The following is a 21,987-nucleotide window of genomic DNA, read 5'->3' on the forward strand; positions in this document are numbered from 1 at the left end:
AGCGCGGCCGCCGCCCAGCCCCGCCCCCCGCGCGGCGCCCTCCCCTCCGCCGGACTACAGCTCCCGGCATGCACCGCGCCGCCCCCCCCTCCCGCTGCGGGCGCCGTCCGGGAGCGGAGCGAGGCTGTCCCGCTGGCTCGGAGCGCTGGAGCCCCGCGCGGGTGCGGCTGCGGGTGCCGCGCCCTTGGCCTCCCCTGCTCTCTGCTTCCCGGAGAGCCATCTACCGCTGCTGCCGCAGGACTGGCCTGCCCGCGAGCCCTTTAAATCTGGGCCAGGGAGGCGGCCGAGGGCGGGCGGTGACGGACGCGGCAGCGGGTGGCCCCGGCTCGGGCGGCTGGAGCGTTACGCCCCCGGCGGCAGCCGCTCGCGGAGGCCGAGCGCGGCTGTCGGGCGGTAACGATGTCCCCGCAGGGGTTTGGCAGAGGGATCGCCGACGGCAGCAGCCGCCGGGATTAAACCTTGGGCTTCTCGGGAGCACCGCAGCAGCAGTGCGGAACGACACCAGGTAAGCATGTATGTGTCGTGCGCCGCAGCCCCGGGCAGCCTCCAGCGGCCGCGGCACAGGCCGACGTGAGCGGTGACTGCGGTGAGCTCCGGACCGGGGCAGGCGGGAGGCGCCCGGCTCGTCCCGCCGGGAGCAGCGCCCGATTTCCCGCGCTCGGGGCCGGGCCGGGATGAGGCCGGCGGCCGGGAAGGAGCGAGGGGGCGGGGCCACGGCCGCGCCGCGCGCCTCACTTTGGCGCCAACTGCTCGGGGCTGGGGGCGGGGTTTGCTGACGTCACGGCGGCGGATGTGCCGAGCGGCTGCGGCCGTTGGCTGGCGCGGCGCTGGCCCCGCCCCCCGCGCCCGGCCTGCGGCACCGGCCCTGCGCGCGCCCCCGGGCACCGCCCGCGCCCCGGCGGGAGCCGTGCCGCGCTCGCTCCGGCCCCCGAGAGGTCCCGAGCGCTTCCGCCGTGGCGGGAACTGGGGCGGGCGGCGGGAGCCCCTTCCCGCGTGTGCAGGGAGGGGGCCGCCGCCTCTGAACGGGCTGGTGGCTGCGCAGCGCTGCCGAGTGCCTGTGCGTGCCTCCCTGCCAGCCCCCCAGCCCCGTACTGGTTTGACTGGTGGTATCAGACAACGGGAATTTGCTTCTAAATGGACAGTGAGGAAGAAATCAGAATTATCAGATCAGATTATTTTAACTAGGTAAACTGCACGGTTGGATAACCTTTTCATAGAATGTAATGCTGATTTTCATTTCAAAATTTCCTTGTAGGATCAATAAGTTGCACTTAAACATCTTCAGGATGCTTGCTCAAGTGACAGATAATTTCTTATGTTTCTTGAAAGCTCATTTGGTTACCTTGATCCAATGGTTCTCTTATTCTAAAGGTGGATTTTATTGAAGAACAAGGGCCACTGGTAGCTCTGGTGTAATTTATGCACTTCAATATGATGCTGCTCTATGTTGCCGTTCTGAAATTGCCAATTAATTGGTTCCCTTTGCTCTGACATTTTACTTGTAGATGGGGAAACCATAGGGAGTTTGTATCATGGCAGCAGATGAGGATGGACTGGGACTGTACGATATCCGCTACAGTGGTAAGAAGTGTTAGTTTTACTTTCTGGCTTGTGGGGAATTAATGAAAGCAGTCTTGCGCAAATAAATAGGTCCAGAAATAACTTGGAAAACAAATCTGAAGTTGTGACAAGTACTGATGACCTTCAAGTGTAATTAAATGGTTGTGGCACAATATCATGCAAGCCCTATCCCATTAGTGAGTTTGTATTTAAATCATACCTGAGTACTTTGGATTTCTGGAATGTTTTGAGGGGGCCTGGAACTGATCTCCTCCCTGTCTTTCACAGTGGATAATTTAACCTTCAACTGTATCTTAATGAAGCCTGCATTTGAACAGTTAGGGGCACTTTGTTTGCTGTTTGTAAGAGCCAATATGCTATCAACTACCACAGTTCCCATAATCAAGGTACTCTTTATTTCCAGCTCCACAGTTGGTTAATTTAACACATATTTAGGGGATTCCCAGCCTCAGAAGGACTGTGGGTATTGATGCTTTTTTTTTATAGAAATAGTATTTGGTGCAGAAATTGAGAGGTTTATAGAAGAGACAAGAACGGTAAGAGGCATTGCAAAAAGACATGAAGAGAGACTGAGGAGATTTAGGTTAAAGTACATTTACAGAACCAGGTAGTGTTGGGTAGTGTGTTAGTAGATGGCAGTATTAAAGCAAATTGTCGGTATTATCATAGAGACTGCTACAATACTTTCTCTTTAGCAAGAAATCTGTCTTTTAACAGTACTGGTTTTATCATACCAAATATTTTATTTTTGTTTTTTGAGTTGTATAATTTTTGTATTTGGTGTATTCTAGAAAGCAGTTTCAAACTTAGATCAAGTTTACTTATTTATCATTCTAAAATCTATTTACCACAGTTTGCTTTATGCACAGTTCTTGTAGTGTTTACAAGTCAATCTTACAAGACTGTCTTTTGCTCCCTGGTGACTGATCCTTTTTCCACAGTAGCAGTATTTTCCTGGATAAAATTCCCCTTTTACTGGTCTGTACTATTAATTCTACTATTCTCTGCTAGTATAGGATCACAGCTGCACTGGCTTTACAGGAAAGGTAGAGTTTGCAATTTACTAAATGATTACTTTGGTCTTTTTTTTCCCCATTGCTTTAGCTGAAGCTTCCCCCTTCAGGGAAGGAGATGAGAGCTCTGTGGATATTTATGATGGCTTGGACAGCAGTTTGTCAGTTTCTGGTAGGTTGTGTCTCACTGCTTGGCTTGGCACATTACAGAGTCTGCTTCTTAGGCTGATTTCAAGTAAAACAGTATTTAGTTTTTATTTTACATTTAGCTGGTGCAACCTACGCTTTAGCAAGCAGCTTGTTTAAATTCAAGACATATTAATAATGTATAAGACATATATTAATAAATATAGTTGCTGTATAAATGCAGCAGAGAATTCTTAAATCTGTTCGCTGAATGAATGAGTTTTCACTGATATTGGCTATTTGAAGATACTTGACCATGTAAAGGGGTGCAGAAAACTTTAGCTATTTTACCTGTGCCTTGATAGTAGGACATTTTACCCTAGAGAAAAACACCTTTAATGTGTGTTTTTGTAAGCTTTAAGATCAGATCCAACAATCACTGATCACTAAATCCCCAGTGAGAGATCCAAAACATACTTTTGATGTGATACAGTAAATTCAAGATATCCTTTAAAGCTTTTGTTACTTTCCAAATACTTTGACATGCTGTTGTAGCATATGCCACAGTACATGCTGAAGTCCAGACAGCCAGGATACACAAAGCATCACCATACAATTTCAGAAGGCTTTAAGCATTTTCCCATACAGAGTAACACCATACCTCACCAGAAGGCTTCAGGCATCTGCCCATAGAGAGTTCCTCAGCGCAACCTTTTATACCCCTAATTGTTCATACATTGCCCCTGAGTGCCCTCTGTTTCCTTTGGTGATGGTCAGTGCACCTGGGCACTCCAGGTCTGATTGCCTTCAATGCTGCTCACCTGCTTTTCACAGCTGTACCCACTGGGGATGAGGCTCAGCCACAGCCCCACTCCCCATTACCACAAACTGTGTACATACAACAAGCTAATGTAAATTAATTTCCTCTTTTAACTTCTTTGAATGTGAGAAATAAATGGATCCAGCACATGTTCATTTTTGTGAGCCTTAGAGTACCATTTAATGAAATGCTGTTTCTAGTATTTAAGCAATTATTTCTCTCCCATTATTACTGCTGTAGGACCATTGAATTTTTATGAAGAACTGTATCCTACAGACATAAAACATCTATATATCTTTTTCTCATTTTGCATTTTGTATTTCTTAAGTTCATATTTCTTATATGGAGATGTATTGCTTAGTAAACATTAAAAGACACAAGGAGGAATAGCAGTGCAGTGAAAACATTTTATGCAGTCCAGTTTTTAGTGACCTTGGTTTTTTAAATTTGAAGAGAGGGCTGGTGAGATCTTTGCTCTCTACAGAGAGCATCCTTTTGCATTATGTTAATAATACTTTTTGCATTATGGTATTGTCTACAGGATGGAAGCAGAGATTTCATAGCTGACTTCATTTATTTGCCTGCAAATGCATGTGTATTTCAGGGATGTCATAAGCCAGGTCCTGTCAGTTAATTGTATTTGATGAACAGGGCACCCAGTCTGATTTGAGGAAAAAGCACTGTCATTAATTAATTTGGGTGTTTGGGTGTTGGTTTGTCAGTTGGTTTTGGTTGTTTGGGTTTCTTTTCGTTTACTTTCACTTACAGATGGCTCTTTCAAGAAATCCCTGTGCCTTACTGCAACACGGCATGACATGAGCACGTAATAATTGCTTTGTGTGTTGTTACCTTGCAAGTACAAGATGTAAAACCAAAATGCACAGACAGTCTAGAACAGTGTACACAATGCAACATGGTTAGAAAAATACCTTTTTCCTCATGTAATTGCTTTTCTTTATATAGACAATTTTGCTCCAAATACTACACCATCTAGAAGTGGCTTAAATTTATTTGATGAGATATTAATTGAAGAAGGGACTGCAAAGAAAGCATCCTATGACGAGGTATGTATTAATTTGGAAAAAAAAAACACTTCTGGTGTTTTGGAGGGTTTGTTCCAAATTTCCTTGTGTAAAAAGTAAAGTACAGAAAATGTCAGCATGCTCACATTGTAGGAAAAATAGTCTCTTTTTAAATAAATAAAGACAAGAGTGTGCTAATAAACTCTTAAAACAACAAGTTCATCTGAAGAAGTGAAGCTGTCACTCTGTGACATGCTATGTTCCCATCTCTCATGCTTTGCATGCAGTTCATTTATCAGCTGTGTTGTGAGAAAATGTATTGTGGTTTCTCTGTAGTCAAGGATCTGGTCAGATATCTAATACAAAACTAGTCTTGACATTTCTCCCAACAAGTTTTACCAGAGTAAAGCAGATAAATCCATGACCTATCTTACATATTGTTAAATTCTGTCCTTGAGACTGAAAGTGGCCATGCAGTAGGTAACTGATTCTAGCAAATCAAAGCAACACTCACTTAAGTAGCATCACCAATCCTGTCCTTTAAGACACATTTAAATGGCATAAAAGGGGTGGCATTCACAGATGTTATAGAATAAGTAGGAGTGAACCTTACAGGACTCCACTTAGTGATGAAAATATCACTTTGCAAGTTGGAAAGTTGGAGTGGAAGTTGTCCATTCTCCTGTGAAAGCTTTGTTACTATCTACCTCTAAAGAAGAGCTCTTGCCAAATTTATTTTCCTTAACTTTGTGATCTCAGCAGGATTGTGTCCTTTGCAGTCTATTTTTACAGTCCAAGTTTGTTTGTAGTAACTTTTTGTTGTGTTTTCCCTTACCTGTTTTGTGTTACATGAGATCTGTCGAGAGTCTATTTGGCTCTCAGAACTCCTGCTCCTTAGTAGTTGTGTCTTTAATTTTGCAATAATATGATTTCCTGTTATTCTTAACCTATTACTGTGAGGCAAGCACACACAGATTTCCTCTGAGTATTTGTGTTGTTTTAGAGACCAGCATACCAATTGGAGCATATGGAAGCCTTTTGTTTTAATATGGCTTTCATGTGTTTCTTTGGGGGAAAAAGAGGGGGGTTTAATATACATTAGTGTGTTAACTAACTATAGATCTAGAGAAGTAACTCTTCTGTATAATTAAGTCCACTTCTGTGCTGTGAATTCTTCTCTCTTTGACAGTTGCAGGCAGAATATGGAAAATGTCAGCAGCAAATTAAAGAGTTGATGAAGAGATTTAAAGAAATACAGGCACAGGTATTGTAGTTCAAAGGGAAATATTGTCAAGATCATGCAAAGTAAATGGAATATTGCTTAGAGAAAGCAATTTCTTATGCTTTCCAGACTTGATCCATTGCATGGGTGGTTTGTAAAGCATCCCTGTAGATGTTAGGAGCTTGGTCTGCCTAGGATGGTTTGTGGGACTAGCCTGCTGACAAAATCTGTAGATAAATTAATGTTTCACAATGTTGAGTGCAGTAAGACTATTTAATTAAAAGCTATCTTCAGTCTTTCTGATTAGAAAGTAAGCGTGTCAAATGAATAGTTATCAGAAAGGTATCCAGTACTCTTGTTTTTTTAATGCACTAGGAACAGGGCTGTAAAGGTACCTGAGCTGTCATTAGAACTGGAAACAGATGTCTGTGTTGCTTTGAGCATAGTGCTATTCTGATAAGTCTGAAATGCTCTTCATCTTCAGCTGCTGTTCCCTTGCTGTGCCATTCTGTAGAGCTGGATTATTTGGGGCAATTCTGCAGTGTGCTCTGCTCTGCTGCATATTACACATGAATCCCAAAGGTTTTAAGGCTTGCAGTGGTAAGCAGCTGCTGCCCTGTGACACTTCTGTATTGTTTTCTGTAAAACTTCTCTGCCTTTCTGACCAGGCTTTGCTGAGGACAATTGCCAAGAGAAGGGACTGTTTCTAGGATTGACAGGGTTCTAGAATATCATACGTAGAAATGTTAAAATGATAAAACACCCAAAGTGGATTTCAATACCTTGAAAGAAATACAGTTTACCTCTTTCTCTGAAAGTGCTTGAGAGCTACATCTCTCATTTAGTGCAGTGACCAAGAAAGAAATGAGTAAAAGAATGAAGCAAAGAAGTGGATTATCATTTTTTAGCTCACTTGTTTTATGGCATATTTCAATTTTACTAAATTGTATGCTTGAAATGTTTGAAATAATAACCAGGACCACAAACAGAATCATAAATGTGAGTAATGTTAAAAAAAAAACAACCCACAAACTTTTTTGGATTTCAATAATTCTGATTTCTTTGAAAGGGTTTATGTATATTTTACTGTCACTTTGCCAATGATGGGACATTTTTCTAGTGGTTGTCTTGCAATGTTGTTCATTACATGATTGGATGTCCAAGCTAATTCTTGTTCTTTTCTCTCCCACTCTCTCTTACTGTCTGTTTTATATATTTTTAAAATAGAATATCATGCTACAGAATGAAAACCAGGCTCTCAAAAAGAATATTTCAGCCCTTATCAAAACAGCGAGAGTGGAAATTAACCGTAAGGATGAAGAAATCAGTCATCTGCATCAAAGGTACAAACAGACAGTAGAACTGAAAACATGCTTTTGGTCTGATCATGTTTATATACTTGTTTGAAATGTTTGTATGTATTTTAAAAAGAACAATGAAAAAATCATTACTTAGTAGATTATTGTATCGTTTAGAACCAGTACAGAGGAAATACAGGTCTCCTTTGCCTGATGAGGTCTTGGGATTCTACTTAAGAAACTAAGGAGTCCAAGTGGTGACCATTTACATGAATTTTTGTTTGTTTGTAACCCACTATTCCTTGTGGGTTATCTAACCCTCTTGCATGTTTAAAAGCATTATCTTACTAGTTTTGAAGCTGAATTGTGTCTGTTTTATGGCCTCACATATGAATTGCATGGAACTTCTCAGACAACAACTGAGAAGAAATAGATTATATAATGTTTTCCTGGCAAGATATGAAATCCCTGTCTCCAGTGGTGGGGGGTAACAACTAGAGAATTCTTGGTTATTTCTGTGTACCACTAATGTTAGTGGAACGAGTTGAAACAGTGAAGTATAGATGGGAGAGTAGCTGACAGTAAGGTTTCTGAGCCATGGAAAACCAGAGCAGGGGTTTGGGATTCAGGACACCGCCTTGTCAGAAGATTACCTCCTTGTCACTTGGGTCACACATCATTGGTTTGTTTGTATTTTGTTTTGACCATTTGATATTTTCCTGCACCAAGACGTTGTAAAGAAGGTTTCTTTGAGATTCCTGTGCTAAAGGCTAGATGCATATAAACTATGCTGGTTTCTTTGCTAAATACAGAGAATAACAAGGCACAATGTGATGGAGATCAAGAGGTTTCGACATGTGTAGTTCTTTCAGCTCATCAGCTTTCACACACAACTGCTGCTATTTTCACATCTTTGAGTGCAGTATTCTGAATTTTAAATGGAAGTCTTTGAAAAACACTTACTTGTTTTAAATATTTGACCACTTTATATACTTTACAAGTTCCATTGCAATATCATGTGATGGTGATGAAAGTTTGTGAACAAGGTATTTGATCTTGGTATTTTGGAGGCATCCATCATGGAAAATTGTGGGGAAATTGGCACCTTGAGATCTTAGAAACATGCCTTGTCTGCTGTATGGTTTATAGTAAATTAGCATTTCTTAAGCAATGCACCTGTGTGTAAAGATTATTTTAAAGTTAATATCTTCAAGGAATTGTTAGTGTTTGTCTCAAAAAAACACTGTCAACTATAAAACCACAAAACCAAACACAGTTTGGATACAATTACATTAATCATGCATGTATACCCTTTCTAATTTGATTTTTAAGTTATTTTTAATATGGTGACTTCTCAGCAGTAGCATGTAGCCCTGATGAGCCTTGGTTTATCATAATGTAGTACTTGTTTTCTGGAGCTTGCAACAACCCACAAATGTAGTTTTATTTGCTTATTGATGGTTTTTAAATTATTATTATTTAAATCACTAATGCTGTAAAGAAGAACTTTTTTTTTTTTTTTCTCCTGGGGGAGAGGTCTTTTTATTGCTGGACAATGAAATACTGATTTGAATTACTGAAATTGTTTACTAGGCTCAATACAGCACTTCCTTTCATAAATCTTGATTTTTCTTTCGATGAATTTCTTCTGGAAAATATGTATATAAATTACATTCTTTTGTTTTGTGCTGATAAAATTTTTTTTTTTTTTGTAGCACCCTTTTTTTCAGCTTGAAATTGAAAGTGCTAACAATTTTTATAGAAACGTGGTTTCATTGCAGTTCAGCTTTAGTTATGTTTAAATAAATTTAAAAGTAACATAACTTCTTTTGTTCTTATAAACAGGCTGTCGGAATTTCCCAACCATCGAAGTGTTTTCACCAGAACATACCTTCCAGGATCAACTAAAACAAAAGATTGCAAACTCAGACCTTCTGATTTTGGTGACAATATGAAGATAGAGCATAGAATGAAAAATGACTCTTCAAAAGATGCATACCACAGCTACTCATCTCATAACATGGACAGTGGGAAGTGTGGCTCTGAAAAAAGGAACACTCCACTCTTGCCGAGGTACCCTCCTGAAGAGCTCTGCAATGATGGTACTCACACATGTGCACTGAGCTATGACCATACCTCCAGCCATGCCAGCAAGGAAAACAGAAAGGAAAGAAAAGAAACTAAAAGTAATGAACAGCACAGCAGGGGAAATGTCAGCAAATACAAAAGAGAAGTACATCAGAGCACTGGAAATGATGGTGACAGTGAGGAGGGGAACTTGGATCCTCAACAGAAGCTGAAAACCCTCTCAGAGAAGGCTAGTAAAAATGAGTTGCAACAAAAAAGTCAGAGCACAAAACTCAAATCCAGTCCAAGTGTGGAAAGAAGAGTAGAAAGGGGTACTTCTTCCTGGGAGAAACAGACAGCTGGTAAAGACAGATTTCAAACAAGAAGTGAATTGTATGCTGATGAGAGATTACAAAATGTATTAAAAAAAGACATTAAAACACATGATAAAGGTGAAAAACACGCTGGCCAAAAAAATAAACTGAATGAGAAGCTGCAAGAACAACCAAGGAGGCCTAGTAGGGGAAGCAGTCCACACTCCAAGAATGAACATGTAAAGAGTCTTCATGAATCACATAAATGTCATGTGGAACAGTCTAGAAAAGTAAAACGCATTGACTGCAAGAGAGACTGGGGAACAGATGATAATACCTCTCGAGAAGAAAGGACTTCACCTTCTAATTCCAACAGCAGAGAGCATAAATATGCACGCTTGAAGGAAAGTAGTAGTAGACATGAATGGGAAACAGCACATTCCAAATCAGAAAGACACAGAACTGAAGAAAAAAGGAAAAGGGAAAGAGAGGAGCAGGATGAAAATAGACATTTTAGAAATGAAAAAAAACTTGCAAAGGAATTTTCTCACCAATCTGTAAAAGACTCCAAGAAAGGTACACATGTTACAAAAAGTGAGAGAAACAAATCATCTAAGCTGGAAGGAACATCCAGAGTAGCAGATAGTTTAAAAAATTATAAGATACCCAAAACTAAAGGTAATCGCACTGGGCCAAAAAGCAAAGACTTAAAACTTAGCTTTATGGAAAAGCTAAATTTAACTCTTTCTCCTAATAAGAAGCAATGTCTCTCTGCAATGGATGGACTTAAAACACCTTCCCAAAAGGCCACTGATGAGGGAAGTACTGAGCTCACACTGAAAGCAGAACTCTTAGATTCTGCCCACCCTCCAGACTGTGGTCCCACAGAGCACAGTCATTCACTACAAGTTCTGGATGCTGTAGCTCAGAGCAGCATGGAACCAGCACTGCCTGTTTCTGTCAGTTCTGAAAATGGAGCCTTGAAAGTAGCAGTAGCAGATCCAGCACAGTCTGAAGCGTTGCCAGCAGTCACAGCTGATGAACCAAGCTCAGAAGCCTTACCAGAAGAAGAAGGGGGTCAGGTACAGCCCCAAGCCTTGCCAGAAGCAGCAAAGGTGCTGGTTCCTGATGAGATGGAGGCTGAAATGCCTTCAGAAGCAGCAGAGGCTTGTGATCCAGTTGAATTGGATGCCTCAGTAAAAACAGCAGCAATGTCAGGTCTGAACCACCCTGAATGTTTGCCCCTGGAGGTGACAGGGAGTGTGGCAGTGTGTGAAGAGCTTCCTGTGACAGAGGGTGAGAGGCAGGATGATTATGTACCAGCAGCAGAAGTGGCACGACCTAAACCTGCAAGTGCAAGTGTGGGAGATCTCCTAGAGTCAGCAGCAGAGGAGAAAGAGGAAGATAAAATAGGGCTGGCTGCTAACATAGAAAGCTCTGCAGGTCAATGTGGCTCTCAAAATGTTGTCTTGGATGACTCAGAAGCCAGAAGTTCTGGTGACCTGCAGTCCTCTGATATTACAGATGATAGCAGTGAAACAAAACCAGACTCTTTAATGGAAGTAGTTAGGGATGATGATCACCTGGCTGCAGAAAATGTTGACTCTCCCATTGAGAAAAAGAGTATCTGTGAAGTTAATAAGAGTACATCTCATTCGCTGGACAGAACTATAAGTGATAAGGATGAGCCACTAGTTGACCAGAATACTTGTGATCTGGGGCCAGACCTTACTGATAACAGTACTGCAACAGCGTCTTCTCTCAGTGGCGAGATGTGTCCTGTAACTAAAGAGAGAGAAACTAACCCAGTTGCTGTTGATGATGACAGCTCAATACTGAGCATTGATCTCAATCACTTGAGGTATATTCCAAAGGCAATCAGCCCACTGAACAGTCCAGTGCGTCCCTTGGCTAAAGCACTGAAGATGGAAAGTCCCTGTAAAGGCCTTGTGAAGACTTACATCAAAGGTATTTGTATCTGTATATTCTGATTTATTTTCTACATAAAATTTAGAAGATCCACTCATAGAAAGCAGAAATTCTTTTGACTGCTTTCTGAAAAATACAAATTGTGTGTTCTTAAGTTGTGTGTGTCCAAGTGGCCTTTTTGTTAGTGGTGACAGCATTTAATGTTGCAGCCAGGATTCTAGCCATTTGCATATTAGTTCTCTAAAACTGGAGTTGGTCACTATTTACAGAAAACTGGTTGAAATAAGAGTTTTTTGTTAACTTCCTAAAAAAAATACATACACATTCCTTAATTGTGGCTAATTTTGCATAGATCTCTAGGTTTTCTTTGAAATTGTGGAAGTTATGTAGGATCATATACTTTCAAGTATTTGTGAATTTAAGTCTTCCTTCTAATATCCTACTGAAATTAAAGCAAAAAAAAATCTTGGAAATTTAGATTTTGTACTAGAAAAGTGGCATTGAAATCTGGTTTCTTATGTTTCAGAGTGTAACTCTGTACGGGATTATTAAAACATTGGGTCATTTGTTCTAAATTTGTTTTAATTTTGAAATTGTTAAAATAAAAGCCAATTATTGTATGTAAATGTTAGTTCATAATGATGTAAGACTTACAGTTTAGCTGGTAAAGTAATCAGAAAACTTGTTAAAGTAAATGGAAAGAAATTTGAAACTGAAAACTACTATATTTATGTCTTTCCAATTGATGTATTTGCGAGATAGTTCATATGTGTTTGGTGAAATGCTGAGGCCCCTTAAAGCTCAAAATAAAGCTTTATTTGCCCTTTAAAGCTCAAAAAAAATATATCAAACTAGCAGCTGCTAAAGCAAACCACCTAAACTCATTATAGCTCAGGCTTCCTGAGTTCAAACAGTTCTGAATAATCATTTTACAGAAGAGAATCTTGCACATTTGTCTGAAAATACCTGTTTAAAATTGCATTCTTTGTGGTGATTAGCAAACTGTTTTCTTTTTATAGATTTAATGCCTGAAAGTACTGTTGTTATCTGTCCCTCAAAGAACTTGTCAAAGGAAGTAAACAAAGAAAATCAAAAGCCAGTTAGCATGTCTGATGAACACTTAGAGATGGAGTCTCAGCTAAGTGTCTCTTCAGATGAATTAGAAGAAGGTGAAATCGTAAGTAGTGATGAAGATAAAGAAGGATCTAAACCAGAGAGAGGCTCTGAAAATAAAAAAAAGTCAAGACCAAAATCTTCTTCTGAGACACGAAATTTGACCAGCAGCCCACAGAATCAAAATAGCAAAACTGTGCACTGCAATGAAGATAATGGAAAATTTGTTTCTGTGCAAGTAAGCACACAAAAGAACAGAGACAGGCATAAAAATCAGACCTTCAGATCTTCAAAGAATATGAAGAAAAACAAAACTGTGAGCATTGCTTGTCTTGAAAAAATAGTTCATGTTATTGTTGAACCTTCAAATATACAAGAAATCATGCAGATGCTCAGAGCTATACGAAAACAGATGAGGAAAAGTTACATGAAATTCAAAGTACACTTTCCAGTTCAGCATTTTCACAGAATTATAGAATCTGGGATCATAAATTTTACAGCATTAATAAGATATTTGAATTTTTCCAAGATGTGTGCATTAGGTGATACATTAAAATTGAGTATTTGTGACATTATAGAGTCAAAACTTAAACAAGTTAAAAAGAATGCAATAGTGGACCGTCTTTTTGACCAGCAAGTATCAGATATGAAAAAACAGTTGTGGAAATTTGTAGATGAACAACTTGATTACTTATTTGAAAAGATAAGGAAAATTATAATAAAGCTGTGTGATGTGGAAAATGAGGGTGAAGAAGGGAAGTTTGAAAGAGCTGGAAAGCAAAACCACAAGATCAATCATAAAAATGATGTGGACAGATCTAGAAAAAAGTCCCTGAAAGAAGGTTCTCAAAAGCCTGAAGAATGTATTTCAAAACAAACTGTGGATTATGAGCAATCTAACTGTCACCATGAGAAAAATAAGACAGGTGCACCAAAAACTGCCTTTACAAAATGTCTTAATTCCATTGATAATACAAGAAATTCCCAAACAAAAGTTCACCTCTCTAAAGAGAATAATTTACAAAACACTCTTACTCCACTGAAGGGTGTTAAATATGAGAAGGAAGGACTCCAGCTGTCCAGAGATGCTAACAAGTCTGATCTTAGTTATGAGCTTCTCACAGAACAACAAGCATCCAGTCTTACATTTAATCTAGTAAGTGATGCTCAAATGGGTGAAATTTTCAAAAGCTTATTACAAGGTTCTGATCTCTTGGAAAAAAATGGTGGCAATATCAATAGAAACGATTGTGAATTCAGGACTCCAGAAAAACAGTTTTTAGACAGTCATAAATGCAGGGATAATACTCCTGAACTGGAGCAAGACATCACTCCAAAGGAGGCATCCATGGATTGTAAACTGGATGAGGATATAAGTTGGACTATTGTTTCACCTGTAAGAGCTCCCTCATTAGCATCTAGGCCTCAGATGCCTGTTGATCCAGATGTGCTGGATGAGAACTGTATGTTTGAAGTTTCCACAAACTCAGCTTCATGCAAAGAAGATGAATGCAATTTACAGAAGACTAAATCGTGTATTTCTTCTATCCTCCTTGAAGATTTGGCTGTTTCCTTAACAATTCCATCTCCTTTGAAATCAGATGCTCACCTCAGCTTCCTAAAACCAGAGAATAATTCTAGCTCAGCTCCAGAGGGTGTTGTTAGTGCACATTACAGTGAAGATGCACTTCTTGGAGAGGAGGATGCCACTGAACAAGACATTCATTTGGCTTTAGAATCTGATAACTCAAGCAGTAAATCAAGTTGTTCATCATCTTGGACAAGTCGGCCTGTTGCTCCCGGTTTTCAGTGTCGCCCCAGCCTGCCAATGCAAGCAGTGATCATGGAGAAATCCAATGATCATTTTATTGTAAAGATTCGGCGGACAGTGCCATCTGCCTCACCAGCATCTGATCAGATGCCAGTGAAGGAGGCACAGGCATGCTCAGCCAAGATTGGAAAAGGAGAAATGAGAACGGGAGGAAAAGAAAAGGACAGCCAGAGTGCCACCGTGAAAGAAACTGTCAAACCAGGTCTGGTTAAGACGGATCACTTGCCTAATCTCAGCACTGAACAAGAACAAAATCCTACCTTAGCTCAGCCTCTGAAGGAGTCACACAGTAGTACTGGAAAGGAAGAAACTACTGGCTTGCTTGTAACCTGTAGAAAATCTTCAGACAAAGAGAGACACAACACTGAAAGCCCAGAAAAAGGCTCTGAGCAGTCTGAGGCACAGAAGTTGCACGTATCTGAAAACATAAATGAAATGCATGTTAGATCTCAAGATTCTTTTCCTGCTGGATGCAGTATGAAGTCATGCATAACAGATGGTATTGTTAGTGAAACTTCATGTCATACAATGGAATCCAGAGCAGATAATGGGACTCGGGGAACTTCAACAGGAAACTCAGAAGTCAGTGATAAAAAGGAAGAACTGGAAGAGTGCTTTGATTCATCTGTAGACCTAACAGAAGAGCTTTCTAATGAGACTGTAGCAGGTGAATGTGATCTTGAAACAAAACCCAGTTCAAAGACTAGTGGAGGATGTCAGATAAGTATAGATGATAAAACTAATAAAAAGAGGAAAAAAGAGATTGTCAAAGAGAATTCCAATTCAAAAAGGCAACGAAAAGGAACTGAATCGGGTGAGGGCAGCGATGAAGGTAATGTCAGGTTTGAAGATAGAAATTCATCACTCAAGCAATGTTCCAGTAAGAAGAATGACCTGCAGCAGAATAAAGACTCTACTCCCATGGCTTCATCTCCATCATCACCTAGCCTCTATGCCAAAAACATCATTAAAAAGAAGGGAGAAGTAGTAGTTTCCTGGACAAGGTAATTTCTGATTTGATCCGCCTAATTACTTTAGGGTTTTTTAAAACCATGTGAAACACTGAAAAGAGGGAAGAAGAGGGTTTTTAGCTATTGACCAAAGTTATTCAGTAGTTCTACACCCTTGTCTAAAAAGGGGAATGGGAGCCTCCTTTTATCAATGTAGGATTGCTGAGGGAGATTGATGTCCATCACTTACCCACATCTCCCAAATCAGGAGACCTCTTGGCTGTTGTTTTCAAAGCTTATGTGCCAAGGTAACAAGACCTACTGTAATCTACTCTATGTTCTTATTATTTTCTCTACCTGGTTTATTTTTTCTATCATAAATTCCAGCCAGGCTTGGTAGGGGATGAAGATCCTTGGTATTCCTATGAGGCACTGGTGACTGAGGAAGAACAGCTAAAGATTTCTCCTTCTGAGGGAGGCATAAGAGTGAGCAGTTTGGGTCTGAGCTGTTCAATCTGTGGAAATGTACCAGTCAACCTTTCAACTCTCTATTCTGATTTGCAGGATGTGGGTGACAAATGATACGGCTGTCCATGTCAATAATACATGCAAAATTATTGTGGTGTATTCTTATTTTTAAGAAATTATAGTTGGCAGGTTTTGCTGTTCTTGCTGTAACTTGATACAATAAACACTTTATAAAGGGGCTTCTAAAAGTTTCAGGACAGACTTTTCTAAACTATAGTTCAGATATAGTAAGTTTCTAGGTATCATTTTATAAGAAAATCAGTTCCTTCACAGAAAAAAGACAGCAAAAGCTAATGTGATTTTTTAATGTGCAAATCAAAAGGTCGAAAGAGACTTACAGTTTTCTGTATGAATATGACCTGGTTTTCAGTTTTGCAGTTTTTGTTTATCTTTGAACTTTTGTTTATTTTTTTTAAATACATTTATTGAAGTAACTAGTCATTATATTTTTCTTCGAAATGGAAGAAAATAAGTATAATTTGTTGAAGTATGATAGGCTTCAGTCAAATAAAATTGCTCTCCATACACATTTTGCCTGAATTCATTGATGAGACAAACACGAAATTGGTGATGCACTTCAGAATAGACTCCTGGTTTTTTTATTCTCACGTGAGCAGTAGATGTTCTCTGAGTATGTTTGTTACATTAAGCCACTTAGAGAAGTCAAACGTCAGTGGGCCTTAAGTGAGAGCTGCTGTTCAGCCATGCAAACTGAGGCTGGAACTGCTAATCTCTGTTGAGTTTGAGTTCCTTTCAATTTAAGTTTAAATATCTGGTTTAGAACCTTAAAACTCTTTGGTTTGGGGCTGACTCTATTCTGACAATCCTGCTCTTCCTAGTAGGGGAACATAATCTCCACTACCACTGTCTCTGTTACTCTGTGCTGGTAGAAGAAAGGATCCTCCACAAATTTGTTGCTGCTTTTGAACTCACGTTCTGCAGTTTAGAAATACTCTGAATTTTATATATACCTGTATGTATTATTTTGCTTGTGTATGTACATAACTATATGTATTAATATTTTAAAAATGCATTTTTGCTGTAGAAATGATGACCGAGAAATTTTACTGGAATGTCAGAGAAAAGGACCATCAAGCAAAACCTTTGTTTCCTTGGCCACTAGGCTGAACAAAAGCCCAAGTCAGGTAGGTGATGATCATTTTTATATATACTACCATCAGTATTCTTATATTTACAATTACACTTGAACAAAAATCATTTGAGATCTCCTGCAAATCTGTAGTTTTCTTTTCCTGAAAAAAGAATCTAGATTCTGCTAGTTGTTACTTCTTAAAAATACATATAGGGGTATTATGGGGATTCCTCAGTACCTGTTTTGATTGGTACATTGGAACTGCTCCACTCATAATCAGGTACAACAGGATTGTTCTGTTATTGGATCAACACTTAAAGACAAATTTGAGAGGCCTGAAGCCTTTGGACACCTTTAATAAATTAGAAAAAGATTGAATTTAGAGCTGAGGAAAAGTATCATGATTGTGCAGAAAGGACATTTTAAATTAAGATGTTTCTATTTTTCCTTTCACCTTTTAATGTAAAAGTTTCAAAAGATGCAGGTACCAAATTAATGTAGAATGTTCCCAGAAGTTTGCATCTAACTTTATACTTGAGTTGAATTGTTCTCTTAATATGTATTCTGCAAATCTAGAAAGGGAGAAACATGTTTGACTCCATTAGGAAATCCTGCATGATTGGAATTTGGCTTTTAGGATATTGTATTTATAGTTGTAGAGTTTTTGTGGGCTTTAGAAGCAGCTGGGGTGACTGGTTAGATAAAACAATGTGCATTTATGCCTCTCTTCCAAGTTTGGTGGATCATGAATATGCTGTAGCAAGATGTATGCAGCAATAAAAAGTAGTAGTTTAGAGCTGAATGGCTGAATGAAGTTAATACTTCAGCTGTAGCTATGTTCAGCAAAAAGGCTTTTTATTCTGATCTACAGACCAGTTATGTAAAATTCCTGGCAGGCAGATTACTCCATGATGGGCAAGAAATACCTGAAGCAACAATTGTGCAAGAGAGTAGGAAATAACCTATAAACGGTGCTTTTGTGTAGTACAAAATAGGCTTTTGTCTCTACATTTGCCTCTTACTCATGGTTATGTGTGGTAAATTCAAGGCTAATTGGCTTTGAAGCCTTCATTTTTTCCTCCTTATAGGGAAATCTGTGTTAAACCTGTGTTGGCTCTAGCTGTCTTTGATTAACCTGGAAGCTATTTCAAATGTGAAAGGTATAGGAAGACTTCCTAGATCCAGTTAATTTGTTAATTGTGCTCCTAAAATTCTCCTACTAAAATTTCTTCAAAGCAAATAGTGGTGGTCTTGATATCAGATCAGTCTGTCTTGGTAGGTATGGAAGTTGGGGGCTTTAATGATATGTAATTTTTGTCCTCTCTTAGGTTTCAGAACGATTCAAGCAGTTAATGAAGCTGTTCAAGAAATCCAAGTGCAAGTAGACTCAAACCAAGTCGCTTCATGGTTACATGTCTTAGTTGTTACCTGCAGGGATGGACTGGAGCCACTGCATTCATACTGGTGGGATTACGGGGAGGTATCCAAGTCAGAATACCGAGTTTGGTAAATCCAGTGCACTGTTGGTATTTACTTGTCTGAGTTTCCTCTGAACTCCTTTGACAGAGTAATACAGAGGGAACTTCACAAACCAAGTGGCTAGGAAAGAAAGGGTTTGGACACTGCGGATGGGGCAGTGTCATTTCAAGGGGGTCATCTCCTGTTAGTTAAAGGTGTTCTGTGGGTGGAGACAGGGGCAGGAGTGGGAGTGGTGGCTCTTGCTTCACTTGTCAGAAGTTCTCCATGTGCTGATGTCGAACTGTGATCTTAAAAAGTGAGAGTGCTTTGGAATCCAGTTGGTTGATAATCCTGGAAAATGACAGGTAGGTCATCTTGGTGACTGTGGAACATATTTTAAGAAGTGAGGTCTTTTTCTTTTAAAATAAAGCAGGGCAGTGATAGCAATGATTCCAAAAGTTGCTTATCTGGTAATTGAATTCTGTTGCTCAGGAATAGGTGGATCTTGCAGCTTGTTCTAAACAAACATTTGTGACAATTGTTTACTTACAAGAGATGTAGCTCTAACAGAATCTGTTTCCAGAACAGTCAGAGTGCAGGGTGGCGTAAATGTTACTTTACATGAACGCTCCTCTGCAAAGGCCATTATGTTTTTCTGTTCCAAATTACTTCTGGAAAAGGTACTTCATTGACGCCTGCAACATATTAAACATTCTGTTTTGTTAAAAAAAATTAAATATTGAGAAGTGTTGTTTTTTTTTAATTAATTTAGAAACAAACCTTTACAGTTTCATAAAATGTGACTGTGTTTACTAAACAGAAGCAAAACTTTTCTATAAAAACAGGCAGTTTTCAAAAGCTTGTCAACTTGGCATGTTTTGACAGCAATTGCATCTATCTTTACAAATTGTTTAGTGCATTAGAAATTCATTATGTTCTATTTTAAAAATCTGTTATAACTGTTTCCAGTTTTACTAGAACATACCTTAAGTATGTGTGTGTGTGGATATATGTATTTACTCACACATCTCATACATAACTACTGTTTTATCCCAAATTTCTAAAAAGGTTTTGTTTTTTTCTTCTCTCTGAGAAACATCCCTTGAAGTTGAAAGGGGTTTTGTTTAATGAATTCATTCATTTTTGAGGTTTTATTTTCTATGGAGGATTGGAATTGCTGTAGTCTTTATTCAGTCAGAGCATCTGCTGAGTACGGTTATACTTCATTTAATAGCCCTCACCTAAGTGCATTGCCTTTCAACTTGGATTGAATTAGCTCTTTTTCAGAGTCCAGTGACCATTTCTTCAATGTCAGCATGTTTTTTGTTCTCTCTCCAACTAATGGGACAGACTTATCTTTCTAATAAACCATCAGATAATTTGTCAGTGATGTTGTCACTGACCCCTTTGGAGTATCCTACATGTGACCTACATGCTGCCAAACAGTGCATTGTCCTTGTTTTAGGCAGTGCTCTGGAAACTGTTGCAAGGAATGACTTGAGTGGGCAATTATGTCAGTTCTGGCAGTCTTCCATCTTTCGTGCTTGTTTCTGAAATGTTTGCTTTCAATGATCAGATCCCACCTTCCATGCTTTGCTGTCAGTGCCTGGTAATTTTGGTGGGAGATCAGTGCTACAACCCGTGCTTGTTCTTAAAAACGTTTGTTACAGTTGTTAATTTGTTGGAGATTTAAATCTAATTGAAACTGTTTTCAGAATAGTCAGTTTGCAGAGAAGTGTTCATGTGTGTGTAAAAATCAGACTCTCCTAAGAGTATTGTTTCAACCATATGCTTAGAGATCAACATGTGCACAGTACTGAAGGCACTGAGGGAAGTCACTTCACTTAAGTATTTCCTCTCTGCGTCAAAAAAAAAGGCAGGCAGTATTTTATTACAAAGTTGTATATTCCTTGTCTGTGTTTACTTACTTTCATATCTGTATAGGTGATGGGGGCAGGGTTTGACTGTTTTGACTCTGACTGGGACTCTTTTTTTTGTAAAGTGTGAAACTTGGTTAATGTTCTCTCTATTGTATCTATGTGTACAGGTTCCTATGTGGTCATGTAAAATATCTGATGTTTGTATATATATAAATATATGTATAAAAATAGAAAGAGCTTCATTTAGCCAAAGATGATTTTTTTAAGTATATAAAACTACAGGTTTATTTTGTATAAGCTGAATAGTTTGCTTACTGTAAGAGCAATACAAAAAATAAAACTCTTAAAACTCACACACATGTTCTTGTTGAACAAAGGTTGGCTTGGAGTGGTTTTGTACCATTGTTTGTAATTTATTTCTCCAACAAGAATTTTGATACTTATATGCCAAATGTACTGTATGTAATTTTACAGTCTACTTTGTGAAACCTCAGGTAAAGCAAAATATTTTCTAGAACTGTTGGTTAATGGCTTGACAGCTACACATGCTGTGAAGCAGCATTAAAATTTAATTCTCTTAGTTTAAGTGAGTAGCTATGTTGATGTTCTGACCAATAAACATTGAAGTTGTCGGCTGCTGCTCTGTTGTAATTACTGCTCTGAGTACAAACTGACTGGAAATTGGAGAGTTTCACAATCTACATAAAACCCTTAAGCCACTTATGAAACAGGACCTACAACTTCAGTCTTTTTTCTGGAAACATGGAGTTATTGTTGAGTGGAATATTACAAAGGAGAAAGATCATTTCATGTGCAAGACCTTTCACTGGAAGAGTGTAGCTGGTGGCCCTTTGAGAGTCTTACTCCAACTTGCTACTGAAGGATAAGGCTACTTCTATCCAACAGATATAAAAATAAACATATTTTTATAGGATTCTGTTTAATGGATGTGAGTATTCAAAAATTTTCCAACGTTTGAATTCAGGGAGTGGGGTTCATGGAGATGTGCAGGATAGTGAAATCATGGGGCATTGGGCATTGAATTTTGAGTGATTCTCTCTAAGGCAAAGTCTGTTGGCAGCTAAAGGTGTACCTACAAGAGTTTTCTTAGCTCAGGACACTTCTTAGATGTCAATCCAGCAACACATAGCTATTCCCATTAAGGCTTTCCTCTCATTGTTTTCACTCAAAAACCAGATGCAGAATAATCTTTAGCAATTTGTCTTCATGAAGGGAAGCAGCAGTACTAAAGCATGCTGAGAAACAGTCTTTAAGGATTTCTTAGAAGAATCTATGAAATCAGTTGAAGCATTTCTGGAGCAGAATTGGCTTTGCTAGGAAAGATGGATAAAGTTTTGGGGGTGGCTGGCTGATTCCTGTGAAAGGTAACTTGCTCTGGAAGGAACGATTTTGTACCAGTAGTAAGAGTAATGTTTGTAGTAAAATGGAAAAAGTTCAAGTGGCTTTTTAAGTAAGCCAAGGTATTTCTAGACAATGAGAGTACACTGTACCAGTTCAGTAGTTTAGGCTAAAGCTAAAATTCTGTAGTGTCAACTTTGCATTTTGTTATGCCCATACCTAAATGGCTTTGGCTGCAGCCTGTTATCCAGCTTACTGTTCACATCCAATTGATGCTGGGTTTGGTGAGACAGCAGAAAGCACGTGCACTTCGGTTTTGACCCTGTACTTTTAGCTTTGTTGTGATGTCAGAATTGTAAAGTATTAGTACAATGAAAGACTAC

The 21,987-nt window shown here is 39.2% G+C and overlaps 1 protein-coding gene across 3 annotated transcripts; it reads left to right on the forward strand.

Moving 5' to 3' along the window:
- The first annotated feature begins 86 nt into the window (after window positions 1–86).
- On the forward strand, window positions 87–20,885 carry CASP8AP2 (caspase 8 associated protein 2). 3 transcript variants are annotated; one of them, XM_021545469.4, is made up of 10 exons: window positions 88–505; window positions 1,506–1,581; window positions 2,686–2,766; window positions 4,504–4,604; window positions 5,752–5,826; window positions 7,012–7,127; window positions 8,928–11,431; window positions 12,412–15,340; window positions 16,860–16,959; window positions 18,236–20,885. In XM_021545469.4, the coding sequence occupies exons 2-10, from the start codon at window positions 1,533–1,535 to the stop codon at window positions 18,290–18,292; spliced, it is 6,012 nt and encodes a 2,003-aa protein (XP_021401144.1). In that variant the 5' UTR covers window positions 88–505; window positions 1,506–1,532; the 3' UTR covers window positions 18,293–20,885. The 3 variants fall into 3 exon arrangements, with proteins under 3 accessions (XP_085432578.1, XP_021401144.1, XP_021401150.1); XM_021545475.4 differs by lacking the exon at window positions 88–505 and adding an exon at window positions 885–1,185; XM_085576452.1 differs by lacking the exon at window positions 5,752–5,826 and having other exon boundaries at window positions 87–505.
- The last annotated feature ends 1,102 nt before the right edge of the window (window positions 20,886–21,987 follow it).

The sequence above is a fragment of the Lonchura striata genome, chromosome 3, assembly GCF_050655825.1.
Source record: "Lonchura striata isolate lonStrDom1 chromosome 3, ASM5065582v1, whole genome shotgun sequence".
Taxonomy (NCBI): Eukaryota; Metazoa; Chordata; class Aves; order Passeriformes; family Estrildidae; genus Lonchura; species Lonchura striata.

Bases quoted from the DNA above. Each gene is read 5' to 3' on its own strand.
- CASP8AP2 (XM_021545469.4), top strand. From the start codon at position 1,533: ATGGCAGCAGATGAGGATGGACTGGGACTGTACGATATCCGCTACAGT. The intron at 1,582-2,685 runs GTAAGAAGTGTT...CCATTGCTTTAG, and splicing joins GTACGATATCCGCTACAGTG to CTGAAGCTTCCCCCTTCAGG. The intron at 4,605-5,751 runs GTATGTATTAAT...TCTCTTTGACAG, and splicing joins AGAAAGCATCCTATGACGAG to TTGCAGGCAGAATATGGAAA.